General features: G+C 39.5%; 2 protein-coding genes across 2 annotated transcripts in view; one reads left to right on the forward strand and one right to left on the reverse strand.

Moving 5' to 3' along the window:
• The first annotated feature begins 1,751 nt into the window (after window positions 1–1,751).
• Window positions 1,752–19,430, forward strand: part of LOC138049933 (la-related protein 7-like) — a 128,064-nt gene continuing 110,385 nt past the window's right edge. The window contains exon 1 of the mRNA XM_068896412.1: window positions 1,752–1,761. The gene's annotated coding sequence lies outside the window, so the exon portion shown is untranslated. The remainder of the gene's footprint in view (window positions 1,762–19,430) is intronic.
• Window positions 2,845–7,674, reverse strand: LOC138049911 (uncharacterized). The gene has a single exon (XM_068896383.1). The coding sequence runs from the start codon at window positions 7,413–7,415 to the stop codon at window positions 4,533–4,535; it is 2,883 nt and encodes a 960-aa protein (XP_068752484.1). The 5' UTR covers window positions 7,416–7,674; the 3' UTR covers window positions 2,845–4,532.

The following is a 19,430-nucleotide window of genomic DNA, read 5'->3' on the forward strand; positions in this document are numbered from 1 at the left end:
TCATAACTGCGAAGATCATAGCTTTACTTGATTTCATATCCGCAGTTCATATATGATTCATTTCATATACCATTTCATCATTGGTGTAATTAGTTTGTATTTGTGTATGTATCGTATTATGTAAGTCAACTGTAAGGATACTACCGTAAGTACTGTAGGTATCGTATTGTATTAAAAAATGAATTTAAAAAAAAACGAGGCTCCGTAACTTACACTAGGGTCCGAGGAAATGAGGTTGGTAAGATCTGAGATATTTATTGCATCTCTGAGGTAATAATGCATGCGCGCGGTAAAATCAACCGGGTCGTTCAACTGCCACAAATGATGGGCATGCGTAAAAATCTGAAAAAGGAATAAATCTTATTGGCTTTGTTAATAGGTGCTTGCAAGATTCAAACAGTTTCCCAAGTTTATTTCACGTAAACTAACAACAAGAAACACTTGCTACAAAATGAAGCATCAAAATTTCACATTTAGTAGTACAGGTTCAGCTGTGTCAGATGGACTGCTGTGTAGCGTTCATTGCTTTAATTAAGGCCTCCAAAATGCAGTATTTCAGTTCACTACAATTACAAATCCTTTGAAATCAAGGCAGCAAGTTTTTGGACTGATTCCCACAAGTCAGTTTATCGGAAACAGAGGTAGGATAAAATGATCCCTTTTTTAAAATAGCCGTTAACAACTTTGTCGCTTTATAGTTCATTATCTCATCGTGATAAAAAGGACTACACAGTCTTTGGCAGTAAATGGGACAATTGGGTGCACCCTAGCGCAAGAAAGGGTGGCAGCAACACACCCTGTGAGTGACTGTATGGGATGGCAGAAACATCCCCCTGATGCAACTAATGAGGGTGGCAGCGACACACCCTGTGCAATTAAGGGAGGTGGCAGCAACACACTCGGCAATGCGACAAATGAGGGTGGCAGCACCACACCCTGAGCATAAATGGGCAATGGAACAGAGTGGCAATGACACACCTGCGACATTCGGCATTCAAATTCACTCCAAGAATTAAAATACGATGCATACATTCCTGTGAGAGTTTGTATCAGGCCCAATTATAGCGAGCGCCGATATAAGAGGACATGAGAGCGATACTCAATTGGGCCGGATCGCAGGTTACGCTGTCCCCGGCCCTACAAGTATTTAAGTATCTGCATTGTTACTGGTGAACGAAACATGTAATATTTAGAGATAATTTACCAGTTATTAAAATATGCTAATTTTGCAATGATTGTTCAACTGGGTGAAATTTAGTCAAGAAATATGCAGACAGACCAGACTTGTTCATGTGGTTGTTTTTCGCTGTTTACACGTTAGTTGGAACCCCGCCCATTTATCCTATAGATTTGGTATAAAATGAATTCCTTTTGTCATCTTGTCCAATCTCCCTGATGAGTCTGTGTGATAAGACGAAACCAGTCGGAGGAATTAAAGCAAGTTGACAAGATCTCATTGAATCTCTTTTGTTGATTTTGTTTTAAATAAAATTTAGAATGTTTTGTAATTCAAAGGCTAATAAAGGGCGCTTACTTTTCTAATTAAGCCAATTGTGGTAAACAAACAATATATGAGTAACGACATCAGGCTATGTTCTCTTCTCGGAAAGCATGAATCGTTTTCCAGGAAGACTCCGTTGTCATGATAACCGTCTTCACTCGATGAGGCACCTTGGAAATTTAATTTTGTATGTTTTTCAATTGCAGGTAGCTAAATTTATCTTCCATTTTGCCATTGAATGCGGTACGGTATTTACGCAGCAAGCCAGTGTAGTGTTGTCACCAAACCGACAAAGTGAACGACATTTTCAACATATTTCTGTTTCACTGTTAATATTTCTTTTATTAAAATTCGACCTCGGATAGTGCGTTTCTAACTTTCGCGTTTTAATATCAGCTCATATACCTTATGACCTTACATGGAGAGTGATTGCTGTCGGCTGTAAAATCAAAATAGAACAATCCAATCAAAATTTAATAATAACAACTTAAAAACGTATATAGCACATGCTTCCTGACAGAATGATCGCATGCACTTTACATGAATTTAAATACCAATGAAATTTGTCAATATGAGCTAAAAATATATTGATTAAAATAGGTTTGTAAGTTAATAAAATCAATTACATGACTTCAAAGTACCAATAAAATTGTCAATTCCTGTGAGCTAAAAATATGCTTATTAAAGAGAATAGGTTTTAAGGTGACTTTTAAAATTGTCAACTGTGGTGGCTTTCCTAATGAAAGAGGAAAGTGAATTCCAAACGTGAGGAGCAGCCACACTAAAAGTTTAATTTAATTTAGGAGTGGCAGCGGAGAGGAACAGAACTTTCGTCCCAATTGACACCCAACGTACCCCTATAGCCATAGATTTGACCACAACACCGGGAACTCCACGCCCTACTCTTCTCGAATAGAGTGTGGGTTCTTTAACGTCTCACAGAATTTATACCCAAGGGTTATGAGACGGGACATCCGTCTTATAGTCCTTATCCGAGAAAGACTTGAAAGTCTAGCCATTCGCAGGGGTCGTTACAAAGGCAGCGCTTTATCCTCAGTTATTTAAAGACCCTGAGTGTTGGCCCGGCCTGAGTTGAACTCACAACCTCCCGCGTGACAGCCCGGTGCTCAAGCAACTGAGCCACCGGTGCGCGGTAACGCAGTACCTCCAGAGATGGCGCCGGAGCGTCGTACCAAACAAGTCATCCCGCGATTTCGGCCCGTGCAATCGCTTTTGGACGCAGTTGGCCCTTCGCTGCTTTCTGCTACCGACCTCGCCTCTCGGTAGTACGTTCATCAAGAGTAGAGTAACGACATCAGGTGACGTCATCAGGCGTCAATAACGTCAGTAACGACACCAGGCGACGTTTGGCTTTAATTTCTATTAAAAAGTGTCCAAGGGTTCAGAATTGAATCAAAATTTAAGAAAACCATTATTTCATTCGAGCTTGTTGGATATGAGACTGGTTATAGCCAACTCAGCGCTACGCGCCTTGTTTGCTATTTCATTACCATCTCATACAGTATCCAACTCGCGCTCATGGAATAATTTTTAAGTAATCATTTTCATACTTTGATTTTCAAATGATAAGCGCCGTCCCCGAATTAGCTCTGTACTTGAGTTGTGAAAATTTACCTCAACATTAAATATTGAAGGTAACCTGATGGGCATGTGATTTCACTACACACTTCTAAAAAAAACAATTAGATGATAAGACAATTACTGCATACCACAAAACCTAATGCAATACTTTTTAAACAATTTTACTTAATTAAAACAGCTAACCTGCTGCACATAGAGCTGTTTTCAATTGAGTGTAATTAGATAATTACTTTGGTTTATGATTACTTCACTCAGTGATTGGTTCAAAGTTCTCGCGCCATTTTTTCAACCAACCAGAAGTGAAACCAAAACCAATCGTGGCTCGTGCGTGCACATTTTTCCGCGCTTTGTGTCGGCTACGTGAAATTACTTCGAGTTTTGACTGGTTTACTGGATTGTCTCCGTCCTTTTTGATTGGCCAAAGTAATTACTTTGGTTTTGGTTTTACGACGCTCAATTGAGACTCGCTCTATCACAAACAACTTGTGCTAATTGGCCATTAATCAATGGATACAAGATACAATTTGACTTGTTTTTGCACTAAGAAATATATATATAAAATACCAAAATTCGCTTCGCCGGTTCATCCAGTTAAAGTCCCAGCCACCCTAAGGATGGTTGCTTTAATGTCTTGCTGTCTTTCAAAGAAAAAGTACGTACACGGTTCAGCTCATATAGTAAAAAATAAAACAATATTGCTAGATATTCCAAAGTTCTACGCAACATCAGTGTGTTTCTAAATCGTTGGATCAAAGGAGTAATTCACTGGCTTAATGATAAAATATCAAAATTCGTTGTCTAACTCAAAGTATAGATCATCGTTTTCACTCGCTTGACAACTCGCCAAATTGGTTTACTAAAACGACAGGCACCACTTCCATAAAAAAATAATTCCCTGGGTATTAATAAGGTATAAAATCATCGACGACCGCTTATAATTATAATCACCGATGGTTCATCTCCCCGCTCGTTGTTATCTTTCCCTTATATGGCGGCTATAAGGTCAAATGAAAATGAACTATCTTACGGTGTGCAAGGGGCTGACTATATTTTAACTTCTTTAATTGATAATCTGACGTAAATCTTCTTCTTGAAACTCCTTTTGCCTCGTTGAGCACTACAGTGAAATTTTTTTGTCATGGATAGTGGTTAGTGCAAAGATTAATTCGTTCAAACATGAAGGTTGTTTCGGCGCGCGTTCGTTCGAGTCAGAGAACATTATTTCCTAATAATGGCCACAGAAACCTAACTGAACACTCTGATTGAGATAAACCGTCCACAATTACTACGTTTCCTCAATTTCTTTTTTCAGTAACAAACATTTTGTAATTGGTGCTTTGGGTTCTAATTTGTGGACGATTCTTCTTTGAAACTCCCTCCAACTTTTGGAATTCTCCATAGCATGAGTGATGGAGGAAGTCAAAACTTCTTATAAGGTAGGGTATAAGTCCTTGGGAAATCTTTCTGGGTACGAGGTTAGAACGTTCCGGATAAATGCCTTGTTGCCCAAATGGTTGATGCTTTTCTGGCCATTGTTGAGTCTGTAGCACATATCTAGTCCTTCCTTCATTGATGCCTCCATTTTGGTTAATAATTTTTCTTTCACAGATGCCTTGTTTTCTTGTTTGTCCGCCATTTCATGATAGAGGAGACCCAGTTCCGTCTTGACCATAACTTTCCATGTGTGATCGTTCTCTAGCTCTCTCTCGCAAACGCGTTCTGCCTCTAAAAGCTGTTTCTTTGCTTCTTCAAAGTTGCCTTTTTTCATGTGACAACTTCCATAATTTTTTAGAGTTAAGATGCTCTCCTTTTGTTCGTGTGTTCCTAGCTTTTCCATAACTCTCATGGCCTTTCCGTAGTACTTCAAGGCTTTATCTAGCCCTTGGTCACTCTTTTCCGCAAAGAAAACAAAGTCTGCAAAGTCCTTTAAACATTGAGCCGTCATGAAATGATCTCCAAGACGTTTTTTGAACAAAGAATAGGCCCGCTGAAACTTTTCGGTTGCTTCTGCGTTGTCCTTGCGCCGCTTAGCGTTTCTTCCGGCAAGTAAAAGGTTGACTGCGGTTTCTGGATGGTCAGGAAGATTCTTCTCGCAGATTTTCAGTGCTTTATCGTACAACATTTTGGGCTCAGTATCGTAAAGCCTGTTCGCCTCTGACAGAAAACGAGCTCGGCTATGAAAGTAGAACACACGAGAAGGGACCTTCGTCTCGAACTCGTGCTCTCGTGCTGAAAAGAGGTAATGTGCCTCTTCCATGAGATCTTTGTATTTTGTATCGTCACCAAGCCTTCTCTTCTCTTGACCAAGCAGACACAAAAGTTCCACACGATGCACTGGCTGAGATTTGGCCTGAAAATACTTGCTACTAAGTAGCAGTTCCAAGATCTGGATGTAAACCTTCGGTGAGATGCATTTTTCCAAATACTCGAACGTTTGAAAAAGACTACCGAGGAACTTTTTGCACGAGGTTGCGATCTCTTGGGTCTCCAAACCATTACCGAAAACTTTAAGGAAATGCTCGAAGTTTTGCCTGTCTGCAGTGAAAGATTCGATGGCTTCTTTGCATGTGTCTTTTCCCCAATATAAACGCGTATTCTCTTCTAGACGGGAAATGAAGTGCGCACAAGCTAATTCTCTGCTGTGAAGTAAAACCTGTGGATTTTCAGTTTCACCAATTTTCTTAGCAAAAGCGCGGATGAGAAGATGCATCTGATATCTATGGGAACCTGCCCGTTCATCGACAACAAGAGATCTGTTCTTTAAGGAACGTATAGTCTTAATCGGTAGAGTTTCAGAATCCAAGGTTTCCTTCAAAACGGCTTCGGCAGCATCGCAATCAAATGATCCAGGAAATATGGACGCAGCTACTAAAGCATCTTTCTCAGCTTTCGTCAGAAGATCAAAAGAATTCATAATCGCTTTTTGGAACGATTCATCGCCATCTTCCAGGATAGTCATGGGTTCCTTTTTAAGATGTTTGATAATCTTCTCTTCAGTGTAGTCTGACAGAAGTGAACCGACGATTGAGAGTGCTAATGGGACACGGCCACAAAGCTCGACTATGGTTTCCACTTCGGAAGATTCTTCCATTTGGGTCCCCGTACGGTTGACACGCGAGGTAAGTAGCTTTTTGGCCTCGTCGAGTGGTAGAGGGCTTAAATTTACTTCTTTCCATGAAAGACTCTTGAGTTGGACCCTTTTTCTGGAAGTAATTACGAAAGCTACATTCTGCTTCGATAACATTCTCACGGCACTCAGGGTCTCTAGGAATAAATGTCGGTCTGCTTCCGACTCTAGAAGGCTATCTGCATTATCGAGGACAAATAGCACTTGGCTTTGGATCTGTTTGCTCCAGTTTTTTAGCCAATATTCGGGATTCTCCGGTAGCTGCCCGACTATCGTACCACATGAGTGGATCATTTCAGTGGCTGCTTCGAGGAATGTTGTCTTTTTTAGAAGACTGCAAAATAACACAGTATGCCCATTTTCTTTTAATTTGTGGGCTGTCTCCCTGGCCAGAGTTGTTTTTCCAAAGCCCGGTCCACCAGTAATCAACACAACGGCATCTGTTCCACTCTGAATGTATTGCTTAGCTCCTTCTATTTCCTCAGCGCGACCAAACACTCCCGGCACTTCGTCTGGTAGACAGCTGCTAGGCTCGTCATTTTGTTGCTGCTGCTCTTGCTGCTGCAATCTTCGCCATTTTTTTGTGTGTTCCTCTACTATTCGATACGTATCGTGATCGATCGGATCATTTTTGAGGCGCTGTATTTTTGTTCGCTGGATATAAACCAGTATTCCCTCTAAAGCTGAAGATATTTGGTTCCATTTGTCTTCGAATTCACTTTCTGTAATGGCCGTAGAAGGGCTATGGGACAGCTCATTTCTGAAATATTTGATTCTGGCGATGTTCGCCTCTATGCTTGCGTCGCTCTGAGCAGGCAGCGTGTGCCATCCTGTTCCACTGCGCGGTGGTAAATTGGAAAATTCTCGAATCAACAAATGCAACAGAGTAATGTCAAACTTCTTAATGTTTGGCGGGTCACCAGTACTCGGAAACAACTTTTCCCATTGATCATCAAAAATGACACGTTTCCGAATCTTCGGCAAGTTTTTCTTTAGGACATCCTCCAATGTTTCGGGGTGTATGGAAAACAAAAGAAATCGCCCCAAAGCAGGTGTTCCTTCGTCGATGAGTAATCGAGCCAGCCTTGTGCCATTGGTTTTTTCCTGTGATACACCAGCGAATGCCGATGATGCAGTGTCGCCACTACCAACAGACGGCGAAGTAGAACTTGTTGATGATGCCATTCAGTTCAGTAAAAAGAACGAAGTCAACAGGACATTTTACCGTATTATCGAGGACAAGCGTGTAAAGAAGTGGTCTTTTGCAGCGTTTGCGAACGATCGCCTGACAGCTGTAATGCCTCGAAATAAAGGTTTATCCTGCTTTGTAACTTACGAGTGTCGCGTAATTTTATGGCTTCAAATGGATACTGGGAACCGCTGGTCGAGCACTTTTCAACGAGAAACTTTCGTTGAATCTGCCCACAAAATTGTCACTTGAGGCGATTTATCGCTGCTTCGATAGCACATTTCTGTTTCTTAGAAATGTTAATCGATTTGGATATTACGTCCAAGCTATTTTTGTCTCCGTCTGATGATGTAATGTGTTTGCTCCTGCTTAACTTGTTACTGGGTTGCCAAACCCAGTCGGAATTTCGGTTTCATTTCGTGGGTTTTTACTGGGTTAAACCCAGTCGGAAAATGGGTAGATTTCCGTTTTATTTTTTTTAGTATTTTTTTCCGTGTCGGTAAAAGTCTTGCCTGTCACTCCCCTGCTAAGTGGTGTCTTTGTGCATAGAGTCTTCTGTGCGTATTTTGTTAGGTTTGAGGGGGCTGGGGTAATGCGTAGCTTGCTCTGCACAATTAACCTGTAATGGCGTCGGAAGTCATTGTAACGCGAATGGCGTTTTAGTACATCTTTAAAGAAAATATACCCATATGGAGCTCAAGAATGGAACGTCAAGACAGGCGGTGAAACATAAAGATCTGGAATCTTAAAAGCGACGAGTAATGGACTTCGACAGCGTGAATTTTTCGCCCGTCGAGCCGAAATCAAAATATGCTGTACTTTTAATATTTCGCCAAGCCTAAGGTGGCGTTACGTACAACACTGAAACCAAATGGAAATTTCTCTGGTAACTTACGGGTTCAACAAAGACAGAGAAGGAATCGAACACCACAAGTAGATCTGTGATCTCTGTTGTGTCTCACAGTGTTTACTGAAGTCGCATCTATTTAAAGTTTGCCTGTTTGTCTGGCAAGTAACATTCATTTTGTACTCAACTCTGCAAAGGTTATAAAAAATTGTAAATGTGACAGGGAAAAATTACTTGAATGAAAGCTTGTTGTCTCTTTTGTGCTTTATTATTTACGGTGGTTCTTTCGAAAAGGGTTGAATGTGAACTGTCAGAAATTTATTTAATTGCATATGCTTTGTGATTGTGTGTTTCGCTTGCACGCACGCAACTGAAATAGGAAGGCTTTCTTGCCTCTTATAGCAAATATGTTGCTTGGTTCAATAAATGTTTCGGTGGAAAATATTTCTGTGAAATATCCAGCTTTTGTAAATTTATCATGTTGTGTAATTTTCGAGCTTAGCAAATTTGCATACATGTGTGGAAATGTGATACGGGGAGAATTTTTGTGGTAACGCATAAGTCACGAAAATAAACAGTTCTGTTGGAAGCGTGCTTGAGTTTCAACAAAATGACCCCCAAAATCGGCAAAAGATTGTGACGCTGATGAATAATAAAGTAGCTGCTATTACCAAAACGATGGAATTACCTGGTGATAAATAACCTTGTCTTGGAGAGTAAATTTTTGATTTTCCAGAAACAATGGTCAACCTCTGAGAGTTGGGCGATTGTGATCTTTGTGTTGAATTCGCACATTTCTTGTCAAAATTTATAACAATCGAAAGAAAAAGAAAACTAACAAAAACAAAAACCCGGTAGCTTGGCATCATTTGACACAGTTGCTTCACTGTTTCGCGAGTAAACATGCCGCGGTAAAATAACGCGGTAACTTGATCAGAGCACCCGCTGAATTCGATGTGCGATTTACTCGGTGCAGCCAAACTTGTACAATTACAACAAAACAACTAAAATCTCCCAAACTGTTTTTCGCTGATGGTAACTTTTTATATTCGTGGTTCAAAATTATTGTTGTTTTCATGTCGTAGATTTTGTTGCCGATGGCAAAATATTTTATTCTCGATCGACCGTCCTGAAACTTCCTTCTGCTCTTCTTAATCCATATTTATTTACTTTTACATCAATATTTGTTTTGCATGAAGCAAGCCAACAAAATCTGTATCTTGCTTGGTTCGCAATTGATAGCATTAAAATAGAATTTTCGGTCCTATGCTTCTGTTACTTCAGCTTTCAACTTCAGCTTTCAACTTTTGTTTCACTGTTGTTTGCAAAGCTGTCAGATGCTGTCAGTGCACGCTTACACTTGTGGTGGAAAGAAGTTACATGATCAACATGTCAGCCCAGAAGCCAATGTTTCTCGATTCCCTTTTATTTTCTTCAATCTCTCTGGGTTCAGTACTTTGCTAGTAACCACATGTCTTCTCAAGGGGCTATTTATCTAAGACTTCTACCATGGCACTACAATGATCGACAATACCAAAACAATATCGTGCACTGTTAGAGCTACATGTAACGCAAGGACAACTTGAATCTCCTGGAGGACAACATACTGCTTACTTGACATTATGGAATAAATCGCTGTGTTACTTCACTACCACACGTAAGCAATGCGTGTCAATTTTTTTTAAAGAGGACAGGAATTTCTTCTTTCTGACAAATGATTAATTAATAGGCCGGTAGCCAGGTTTTTAACCTCAGAAAAGGATCTGTTTCGTCGTACGAACGTGTGAGGACCTGTGAGCCAAAGGGCCTCTGTTGGTATGGCTTCTGGTATGACTTCTGGTATGACTTCTGGCTGACCCTCCCCCCCCCCCCCCCCCCAAACTGGAAAAAAATTGCGTGGAACGCTGCACGTACCACAGGCAACCCAGTGTACCCTCACGGAGGGTCTAGTTTTGTTATTTTCCGTGTCGGGAAAAGTCTTGCCTGTCACTCCCCTGCTAAGTGGTGTCTTTATGCATAGAGCCTTCTGCGCGTATTGTCTTAGGATCGAGAGGGTAGTGGGAAATGCGTAGATTTCTCTGGTGGACACAGTAAAACTAGACCCTCCGTGAGGGTACACTGGGTTGCCTGTGGTACGTGCACGTTTCAGAAAAGATTTTTCAAGTTGGGGGGTCATTAAGACCATTTAATGGGTCACCCAGAAGTCTTACCAGCAGAGGAGTAGTATAATGTATAATGCATAATAGTAGTATAATGTAGTGCCAGGAGTCTAAGATTCTAACGATAGACAGAGAACAACAAAGCCCTCCTGAAATAAACGACGTCAAAAAAAAAAATATACTTTGAGTTTTCTGTGAATTTATACCACTAAGAGGATCGAAGTTGTCATGTTTTGATTGGGCAGCTTCACAGACGTCCTTCTGAGGAAACAGGTTGTTAAAATAGCTAATTGTGATTGGAGAATTTCGATCCTAAGTATAATAAGTTTTATAATGTCTTGTTGACAGGCACAATCATATGATTGAGTGATCATACCAAATATCATTCTTTAGCGCGATCAAGTTGTGTGTGAAGCCGATGACAGTATGTCGTTTGTGACCATATTGCTTTTTGTTGTATTAGTATTAAGGTTCTTCCTCGGAACGCTGAAACTACTCACTTATGCACACGCCGTTTGCGGTAGACCCACAGTAAAAGATGCGGTTGAGCGATTGTTTTGGCCTGGGTTGGTCCGCAAACTGAAAGAAAGCTATATTGAGAACAAATGTGTACTAAATGAGCAAATATGTGAAAATCATGATATGAACTACACTGATATGAACTGCATTGAAACCAAATGCCAAACGAGAGAAGCATAGAACTGTGAAAGTTGCCTAGAGAAGAAAGTTCCTGATGTCAAAGTTAGTGCTAGCGGTATCGAGTCGCAGAGATGTACGCCTAGCCGAATGCATTTAGTTAAATTTCTGAAAAAGGTGAATTTTCTGTCTATTTGTATTATCATGGCTTTTTGTTTTCTGCTATTACTGAATTCATTTGTATTTGGAGCTGTAACGCTATTTCATGTGCAATTATTTGTATCGTGTGCAATGATCGTCACTAGTGTTGTTGTTAGCATTTTTTACCATGGTTGGTGTAGCGTTTTGTGCTTGAATGAAGCTATTCTGAATGCTTTCAATGACTGTGGCCAATTTGAGAAAGACGCATCGGTATCTGTTGTTGTGAATGTCGAGAATAAAGAGTCAATAAATGATTGGCAACTTTCATCTTGTTACTGGGTTGCCGTATGGCAATCCCAGTCAGAAATTTGGTAGATTTTTCCGTTTTATTTTTATTTTCCGTGTCGGTAGAAGTCTTGCCTGTCACTCCCCTGGTAAGTGGTGTCTTTGCGCATAGAGCCTTCTGTGCACATTTTCTTAGGATCGAGAGGGTAGTGGAAATGCATAGATTTCTCTGGTGGACACAGTAGAATCATTAACTTAGCCTGCAATGGCGTCGAAAGTCATGTAACGCGAATGGCGTTTTAGTGGATCCTTAAACAAAATATACCCTTATGGAGCTCAAAATTGGAAGTCAGTTGGATAAACTAGGCAGGCGGCGAAAAACAAAGTCCTGGAATCTTAAAAGCGACGAGTAATGGACTTCGACAACAATCTATCGCCCGTCGAGCCGAAATCAAAGTGAGCTGGTTTTCAAATATTTTACCAAGTGTGCTGTTATGTAGAACACTGAAACCAAATGAAAAAATTGTCTGGTAACTTATGGGTTCAACGAAGACACAGAACGAATCGAACACGTTACGTGGATCTGTGATCAACTCTGCACAGTCTTCAGTAAAAACATAATTGGAAATGTGACAGCCAAGAATTATTTGAAAGAAAGCTTGTCGTCTATTTTGTAATTCATTATTCAATGCAAAGGTTCTTCATGGAAACGGTTTGATCCTGAAATTTTGTTTGTTGTAATATTAGTTATATTGTGCATATTGACACGATTGACTTTCTTGTCTTCACGCACGCAATGAAATAGGAAGAGGTTTTCGCCTCTAAGAGCATATGTGTTGTTTGTTTCAATACATTTTTCGCTGGAAAAGGATTCTGTGGTATTTTCAGCCTTTGTGAATTATAATATCATGTTGTGTATTGAATTTTCGAGCTTAAGGTTGAAATGTGATATGGGAGAATTTTTTTAGTATTGCTCTGTAAGCAGGAAGGGTTCACAGGCCTGTTGGAAGCGTGCTTGAGTTTCAACAAAATGAGGCCCAAAATCAGTGAAAAATTGTGACGCCGATGAATAATAAAGTAGCTGCTATTTCCAAAATGATTGAATTACCTGGTGATAAATAACGTCGTACGCGTCTTGGAGAGTAAATTTTGACTTTGCATAAACAAATGGTTAACCTTTTAAGAGTTGGGCGACTGTGATCTTTGTTTTGACTTCGCTCATTTATTGTCAAACTTTAGAACACTTGACAGAAAAAGAAACTTACAAAAACCCGGTATCTTGCCATCATTTGACACATATGCTTCACTGTTTGGCGAGTAAACATGTCGCGGTAACTTAATCACGGCGCCCGCTGAATTCCGGCCATGTCACTTTCGATTTTGCGATTTATTTGAACGTAGCAAAAATCTCCCAAAATGTTTGTCGCTGATCGTAACTTTTATATTCTATATTCACGGTTCAAAGTTAATGTTGTTTTCATGTCGTAAATATTTTATTCTCGATCGACAGTCCCGGATACTTCCTTCTGCTCTGCCTAAAAACTGTGTATCAATAGTTATTTACTTTTGCATCAATATTTGTTTTTCCATAAAGCAAGGTAACAAATCTGTACCTTGCTCAGTTCGCATTTGTTAGCGTTAATAGTATTTTCGGTCCAATGCTTCTGTTTTATGAGGGGTATATTGTTTTGGTCTCCCATCAAGGCACTAACCCCAGCGGACTGGGGATAAACTTAAGTAAACCACAGCTGTCAGATGCTCAGAGGGTACGCTTAAACTAGTGGTGAAAGAAGCTGTGAGAGAGCTTGAAAATTGTCAACACGTCAGCCCAGAAGCATATGTTTCTCTTTTCCCATTTATTTTCTTCAATCTTTCTGGGTTCAGTACTTTGCTAGCAACCACATGTCTTCTCAGGCTATTTACCCAAGACTTCTACCATGGCACTACAATGATAGACAATACCAAAACAAGATCGTGCACTGTTAGAGCTACATATTATGCATATTATCCTGGTACTTCTCGACTCCTGTCTCGTGTTGCTATCGCACACCCACTAAAATTCGCGTATTCTTGGTCGTTTTATTCCTACTCGTATAGAACCAAACAGCTACCTCCTAAATGTCGAGACCAGTAAATGATCACACAAACGAAGCCAATGGCGAGAAATAATATATATATATATTTTTTCAATAATACATAATATTTATATATATATAAAATTTAATATTTATATATTATATTTATTTAATATTTATTTATTATAATAATATATAATATATATAATATTTCAAGTGAATAGCTTAAAATAAAATTTGTGCGAAATCTCTCTCTTTAAGAAAGTTAAAGAAATATTGTTGCTTTCTAAAGTTAACAATAACTTCATTGCATTTTACGCTACAGTGACTATACTAAAATCTTTTTCTGACCTTAAAAACAATCGCTAGCTGTAATCATTTGCCAGAAAGATCACGGCTACAAATGCCTGTCATCTTAATGCGCATTAAATTTCAACTCACGAATGCAAATTAGTTAAGCTCGAATATTACACAGCACAATGAATCACAACGGTCGAAACATCTCACAAAAACATTTCCAGCGTGAAATTTATTGAAATTAACAACATTTGCTATTGGAGACAAACAAAACCCTTTCTATTCCAATAGACCATATTCGTATTCTCGGTATTGGACTGGAACTAGCTTGCAATGGAGGCTAATGCGGGGGAATCTTTTCAAATGCAAATACTTTTTAATATATTCCCCCGCATTAGCCTCCATTGCAAGCTAGTTCCAGTCCAATACTGAGAATACGAATATGGTCTATTGCGTGCGTGCAAACAAGAAACAATCCGTCTCACAAACCATACGATATGCAAATGAATAAATTTCTCAGTTCAAGATTAAACTCTTTCCTAAAGAACCTTTTCCGAAGCACAAAATAGACAAAAAGCTTTCTTTCCAATCATTCTTCACTGTCACATTTTCAATTATTTTTTTACCTGAAAACTATACAGCTTGACTACAAATTAAATGCAAATTGCCAGACAAATGAGATGCCACTTCGGTAAACACTCTGATACATTCAAGATGTTCGATACCTTTTACACTCATACTGAATTTCCCACTTACTGTCAGTGTTTTACATACCAGCACAGTTTATAAAATAAGATTAGAAACAACGCACACTTTCTCATATCCGACTGCAACTGTTGTCGAAGACCATTCCTCGTCGCTTTTAAGATCCAGATATTTATTTTCCCCGCCTGTTTCATTACTCCAATTCACGTTCCATTCTTCATCTCATAAAGGTATATTTTTTCCACTAAAACGCCATTTGCGTTACAATGACTTTCAACGCCATTGCAGGTTTGATTATTAAATGTTCTCCTGTGTTCACCAGGGAAATCTACACATTACCCCAGTCCCCTCAAAGCTAACAAAATACGCACAAAAGACTCTATACACAAAGACACCACTTAGCAGGGGACTGATAGGTAAGACTTTTCCCGACACGGAAAAAAAAAATAAAAAAAACACGAAATCAAACACAGATCTTGACTGGTTTGCCATAGGCAACCCAGTAATAATTTAGTAAACAGAAAGGTTTTGTCCACCGCGCTTCCCACTCCAATTAAAACGCATTTCAATTCTCCCGGTTCTTTTTGGTGCAACAGTAACAGTTGCACCACTTGCATGCCCCTATATAAGACACGGCCGTAATGAATACACTTTTTATTCTACGGGAGAAAGCCATAAAATCAAATTTCACATTACTTGCAACACTTTCAATGTTACTTACATGATTCACCGTGTAAATTATGTAGTTTTCCGGGGAAACCAAACGTCGGCTTGAAGACTGTTTTTATGAACACATCCCCCCTATAATCAGGCCCACTCATCCAGACCGAAGTCTCAGAACACTTTTCTTTGCAACAATTACCATTCACACAGTCATTTATTCCTATCGAAAAACGTGACTCTTTCAGGAAAGCAGCACAAACTATAGAACCTCCTGGGATAAATAAACGTGACAGATAATCAGCAATCTTGTTATTCAGCATATAGTGTTGCAACGGTACAGTCGAACCTCGATTATCCGGATTTGTCAGGACCGGGCTGAATAGTCTGGATAATCGAGAGTCCGGACAAGCGAAAATATGAATATTGATGAGCCAAAAACAAAATTGAATAAGGGGGTGTTTACATGATACCGGTACGAGTTTCATTCTGGTAAGAGTTCATCCCGGTTCTTACTTATCGCTCTGTATTTGTTTATATGATACCGGTGAAAAATCTCATACCAGTACAACTCATACCGGTATGAGTTCATCCCGGTAGTTGTACCGGATCGAAATTCTCATAACACTATGAAAAGTTATACCGGTATCATGTAAACGCTACATTGACTCCCATTCCGGTACGAGTCGTCAAGTCGAGGCGGACTGGGACTATTGACGCATGCGTTGTACCGAAGCAGCAAAAGAAATTATTCTTAATAGCAGTAATTATTTGGACTCAATTATTGTTTTGGTTCATGCGTCATACCTTTGTCATTTTTTGTGTCGTCCATGTTTACGCGGTATGAAATTGACAACTCGTACCAGAATGAAACTCGTACCGGTATGAGATTTTACATGTAAACACCCCCTAAGTTAGAGAAGAGTAACATTTAATCACGCAGGAATAAAACACACACACTTAGTATCTTCATCTGGTAAAACGACTACTGTCATTTTAAGGCGCCAAGTTGACATGTGCAGTCTTTGCTTTTCAACCAATCAGCCACGAATGCGGAATCTTTACCTTTGAATGCATCTTAGTTTGTCTCCACCATGATTTATCAACACACTTTGAAAGGTAACATGAAATCGAGGCTAGCGATCAAATTCCCCACCCCTTAAAAGAAAAAAACTACACGGCGTTTGTACACTTACTAAAGACTCCCAGTATGCAAAAGAAGAGCGATTTTGATTTTTTGAGCCTTGCCGCACTTTGGTCCATAAGAAGGGGCAGTGTCACGGATTGTTAGTAAAAACCTTGAAAGCAAAGGAGACCTGTTTAACCACGGCAAACGAAAATTAATGGCCAAAGTTTCTCCAAAACGGCTATTTTAGCTCACAGAAACCATTCTTAAGTGTTTTTAGTTACGCGCAGCCAAGATTAAAATGAATGCCAACTTGAAAATGTCAGGCCGACGTTTTCAAAATCTTCTCTTGCATCTTAGATAAATTCCGTAGTAACTGAGTGTGGCTTATTTTGTTTTAAAATTTAATCGATTTTTATCTCACTGCAGTGATCCAGAAGCAATTTAAGAATGAAAGAGTCACTGAAAATTGAAAATTGATTCACTGGAAATTTCTGATTGGCTGATATCAACAACACGTCAATCAAATGTTACTTGAGACTTTTGTGAAGTTTCTCCCTTCTGGTCACTAACGTCGACCATCCAAGGAAGTATATCTAGAGCTCTTGCTTATCTAAACGTTAAAAAAAACGGGAAATTTTGCTCAAGAAAGAGTAGGAGACTGCTTCGATTGAGTGGCTTTCTGGCACAGATGTTATGGTTATTCTACCCACACTTGATATAATACACGCCCGGATCTTCACTTTGGCAAGAGAATAAATATCGTCATCAGAAACGTTGCTTGTGATCGTTTCGCAGACAGTTTTCGGTCGACAGTGCAAGGGAAATTTTCGCCTGCAATTTACTCTCTGGTGAATCTGAAACATTACAGGCACATTTGAGGGACAATATCCATAAGGGACGCCCAATCTCAGCTTAAATTTGTGAAGATATATGGGTTATTGACCAAGCTTGAAGTCAAGATGGCTAGATATTAGCCAAGTTCTTGTTTTGCGTGTTTATAACTGCGGAATTGTATCCCGGTCGGGATACATTTGAATTTGATCAGGGCCACGTGACCAAGAATCAACCAATTACAGTGCTCGTTTTGTTGAGCGAAAGTCTGGGTATATAACAATGGGATTTATTCAATGGGTGAAGAAGCCGATGACATTGTAGTTTCATTCGGACTTAGAAGTGAACAAGCAAAGCAGTATAACACAGTTAAAGACAAGTTTGAGAATCATTTTGTGGGACAAGAGAAATGTGATATTTGAACGTGCCAAATTCAACCGCAGGCACGGTCAAATTGGCAATGAGTCTGAGTGGACAGCTTTATTACCGACCTTTACTGCCTTGCGGAATACTGCGACTTTGGAACTCTTAAGGATGATCTCATGAGAGAAAAAATTGTTGTGTGTCTCAAAGATAAAAAGCTCTCAGAACAGTTGCAACTGGATTCTAAGTTGACATTTGAAAAGGAAGTCACACAAGCTCGAGAATCGGAAACAGTTAAGAAGCAACAAACATTTCTTCAGGGTCAGAAGCCCAGTCAGCTAGTGTAGACCGATTCAGTTTAAGGGAAGGGGCAAAGAACCGCTTGAAAAGGGGAAACTTCAAAGGAAACCTCCCAAACCAAGGCATGCTACTGAAAACATTTCTGAAGCCAAATGCTCCAAATGCCTGGACCTTCCACATCCCAAGAAGCTATATCCAGCTAGAGACTCAAACAAATATACTAAAGTGGGTCATTGGGCAAAAGCATGCAAGTCTCGCCCGGACAAGAGGGTGGCAGAGGTGAAGCTAACTGAGGACCAATATGATGATGAGTTTTTCCTGAGCGAAATTACTGAAGTATATGTTATTAAAAACATAAAACAAACAGCGGCTACAAACATAATGATCAAACGCATTTTACTTTTAACTTTACGTTTCGTATGCTACAACATACATCGTCAGAAGTTACGGTTGAACAAATTCAAATATGATATATATAAAATGAAAAATTGAGGCGCAGCCAGGATGAGACGTATTAAAATACAATAAAACGTTCTCTGGCTAAAAATTTTACAAAGGAACATAAGCTTTCGGCTGTCGATCTACAGCCTTCCACGGATAAAACATGGAATGTAAATTAGTGAAATATATACAAAAAAGGCGAGATAAAAGTAATAAAAAGAACAAAGTAAAAGTATGAAAAGAGGTGGCTATTGTTTAAAATGAATGCTATACAGTATTGATTAGGAATCGGCTTAGAATTATTGTCAGCATGAAAGTTTTTCTAGTACGAAAAGAGCCTTTGTCAATAACTCGAGAATGATTAAAATCAATGCGATGAGCGAATGACCATGCATGTTTCGCATTGTTTGACCGATTAGCACATGTTTTTACATTTCTAATATGTTCTTTCTTGCGGGTTTCAAAGCAACGACCGGTTTCACCTACATAACACCAATCATAATCGGCACAGAATGTTTTAATTATAAATCACGTTGGGTTGGTGTTCAATAGGTGGTCTGAATTTAGGAGGAAGAAATTCTTGTTGCAAAGTCTTGAGGGGCTTATTAACAACTCGAATGTCGTGCCTTCGAAGAATTCTTGTTAGCAGTTGCGTAAAACCATTCATCAAAGAGGACAGCAAAACCGTTAGGGTTCTCTTGAGGCGCAACCCATTAAAAAAAATGCAAACCAATTCTTCAGGCGAAGGGATGGCATGTGTGGGTGGTTTGGAAAATTTCCGCTTTAAGATATTGGAAATAACATAGGAGGGATAGTTGTTGGTTCGTAGAGCATCAATGTCGTGGTTGATTTCGGCATTTTTCCCTTGCGGTGTATTTGGGAGTTTAATTGCGTGGTGTAGGAGGGTCTCAGCTGTGCTGATCTTGTGTCGTTTGTCATGGTGAGAAGAAAAGTCTAAATACCTGTCCGTATGAGTTGCTCTGCGGTAAACATCAATAGTGATCGTGTTATCCTTGCGAGAAACCAAAGTGTCCAAGAAGGCGATCTGTTGGTCAGATTCCTCCTCAATAGTGAGTGAGATGTGTTGATCGATGGGATTAAGAGTAGTATGAAAAGAGTAATGAAATTATTTCACTATTGAA

Source organism: Montipora capricornis, chromosome 5, assembly GCF_036669925.1.
Source record: "Montipora capricornis isolate CH-2021 chromosome 5, ASM3666992v2, whole genome shotgun sequence".
NCBI classification, from domain to species: domain Eukaryota; kingdom Metazoa; phylum Cnidaria; class Anthozoa; order Scleractinia; family Acroporidae; genus Montipora; species Montipora capricornis.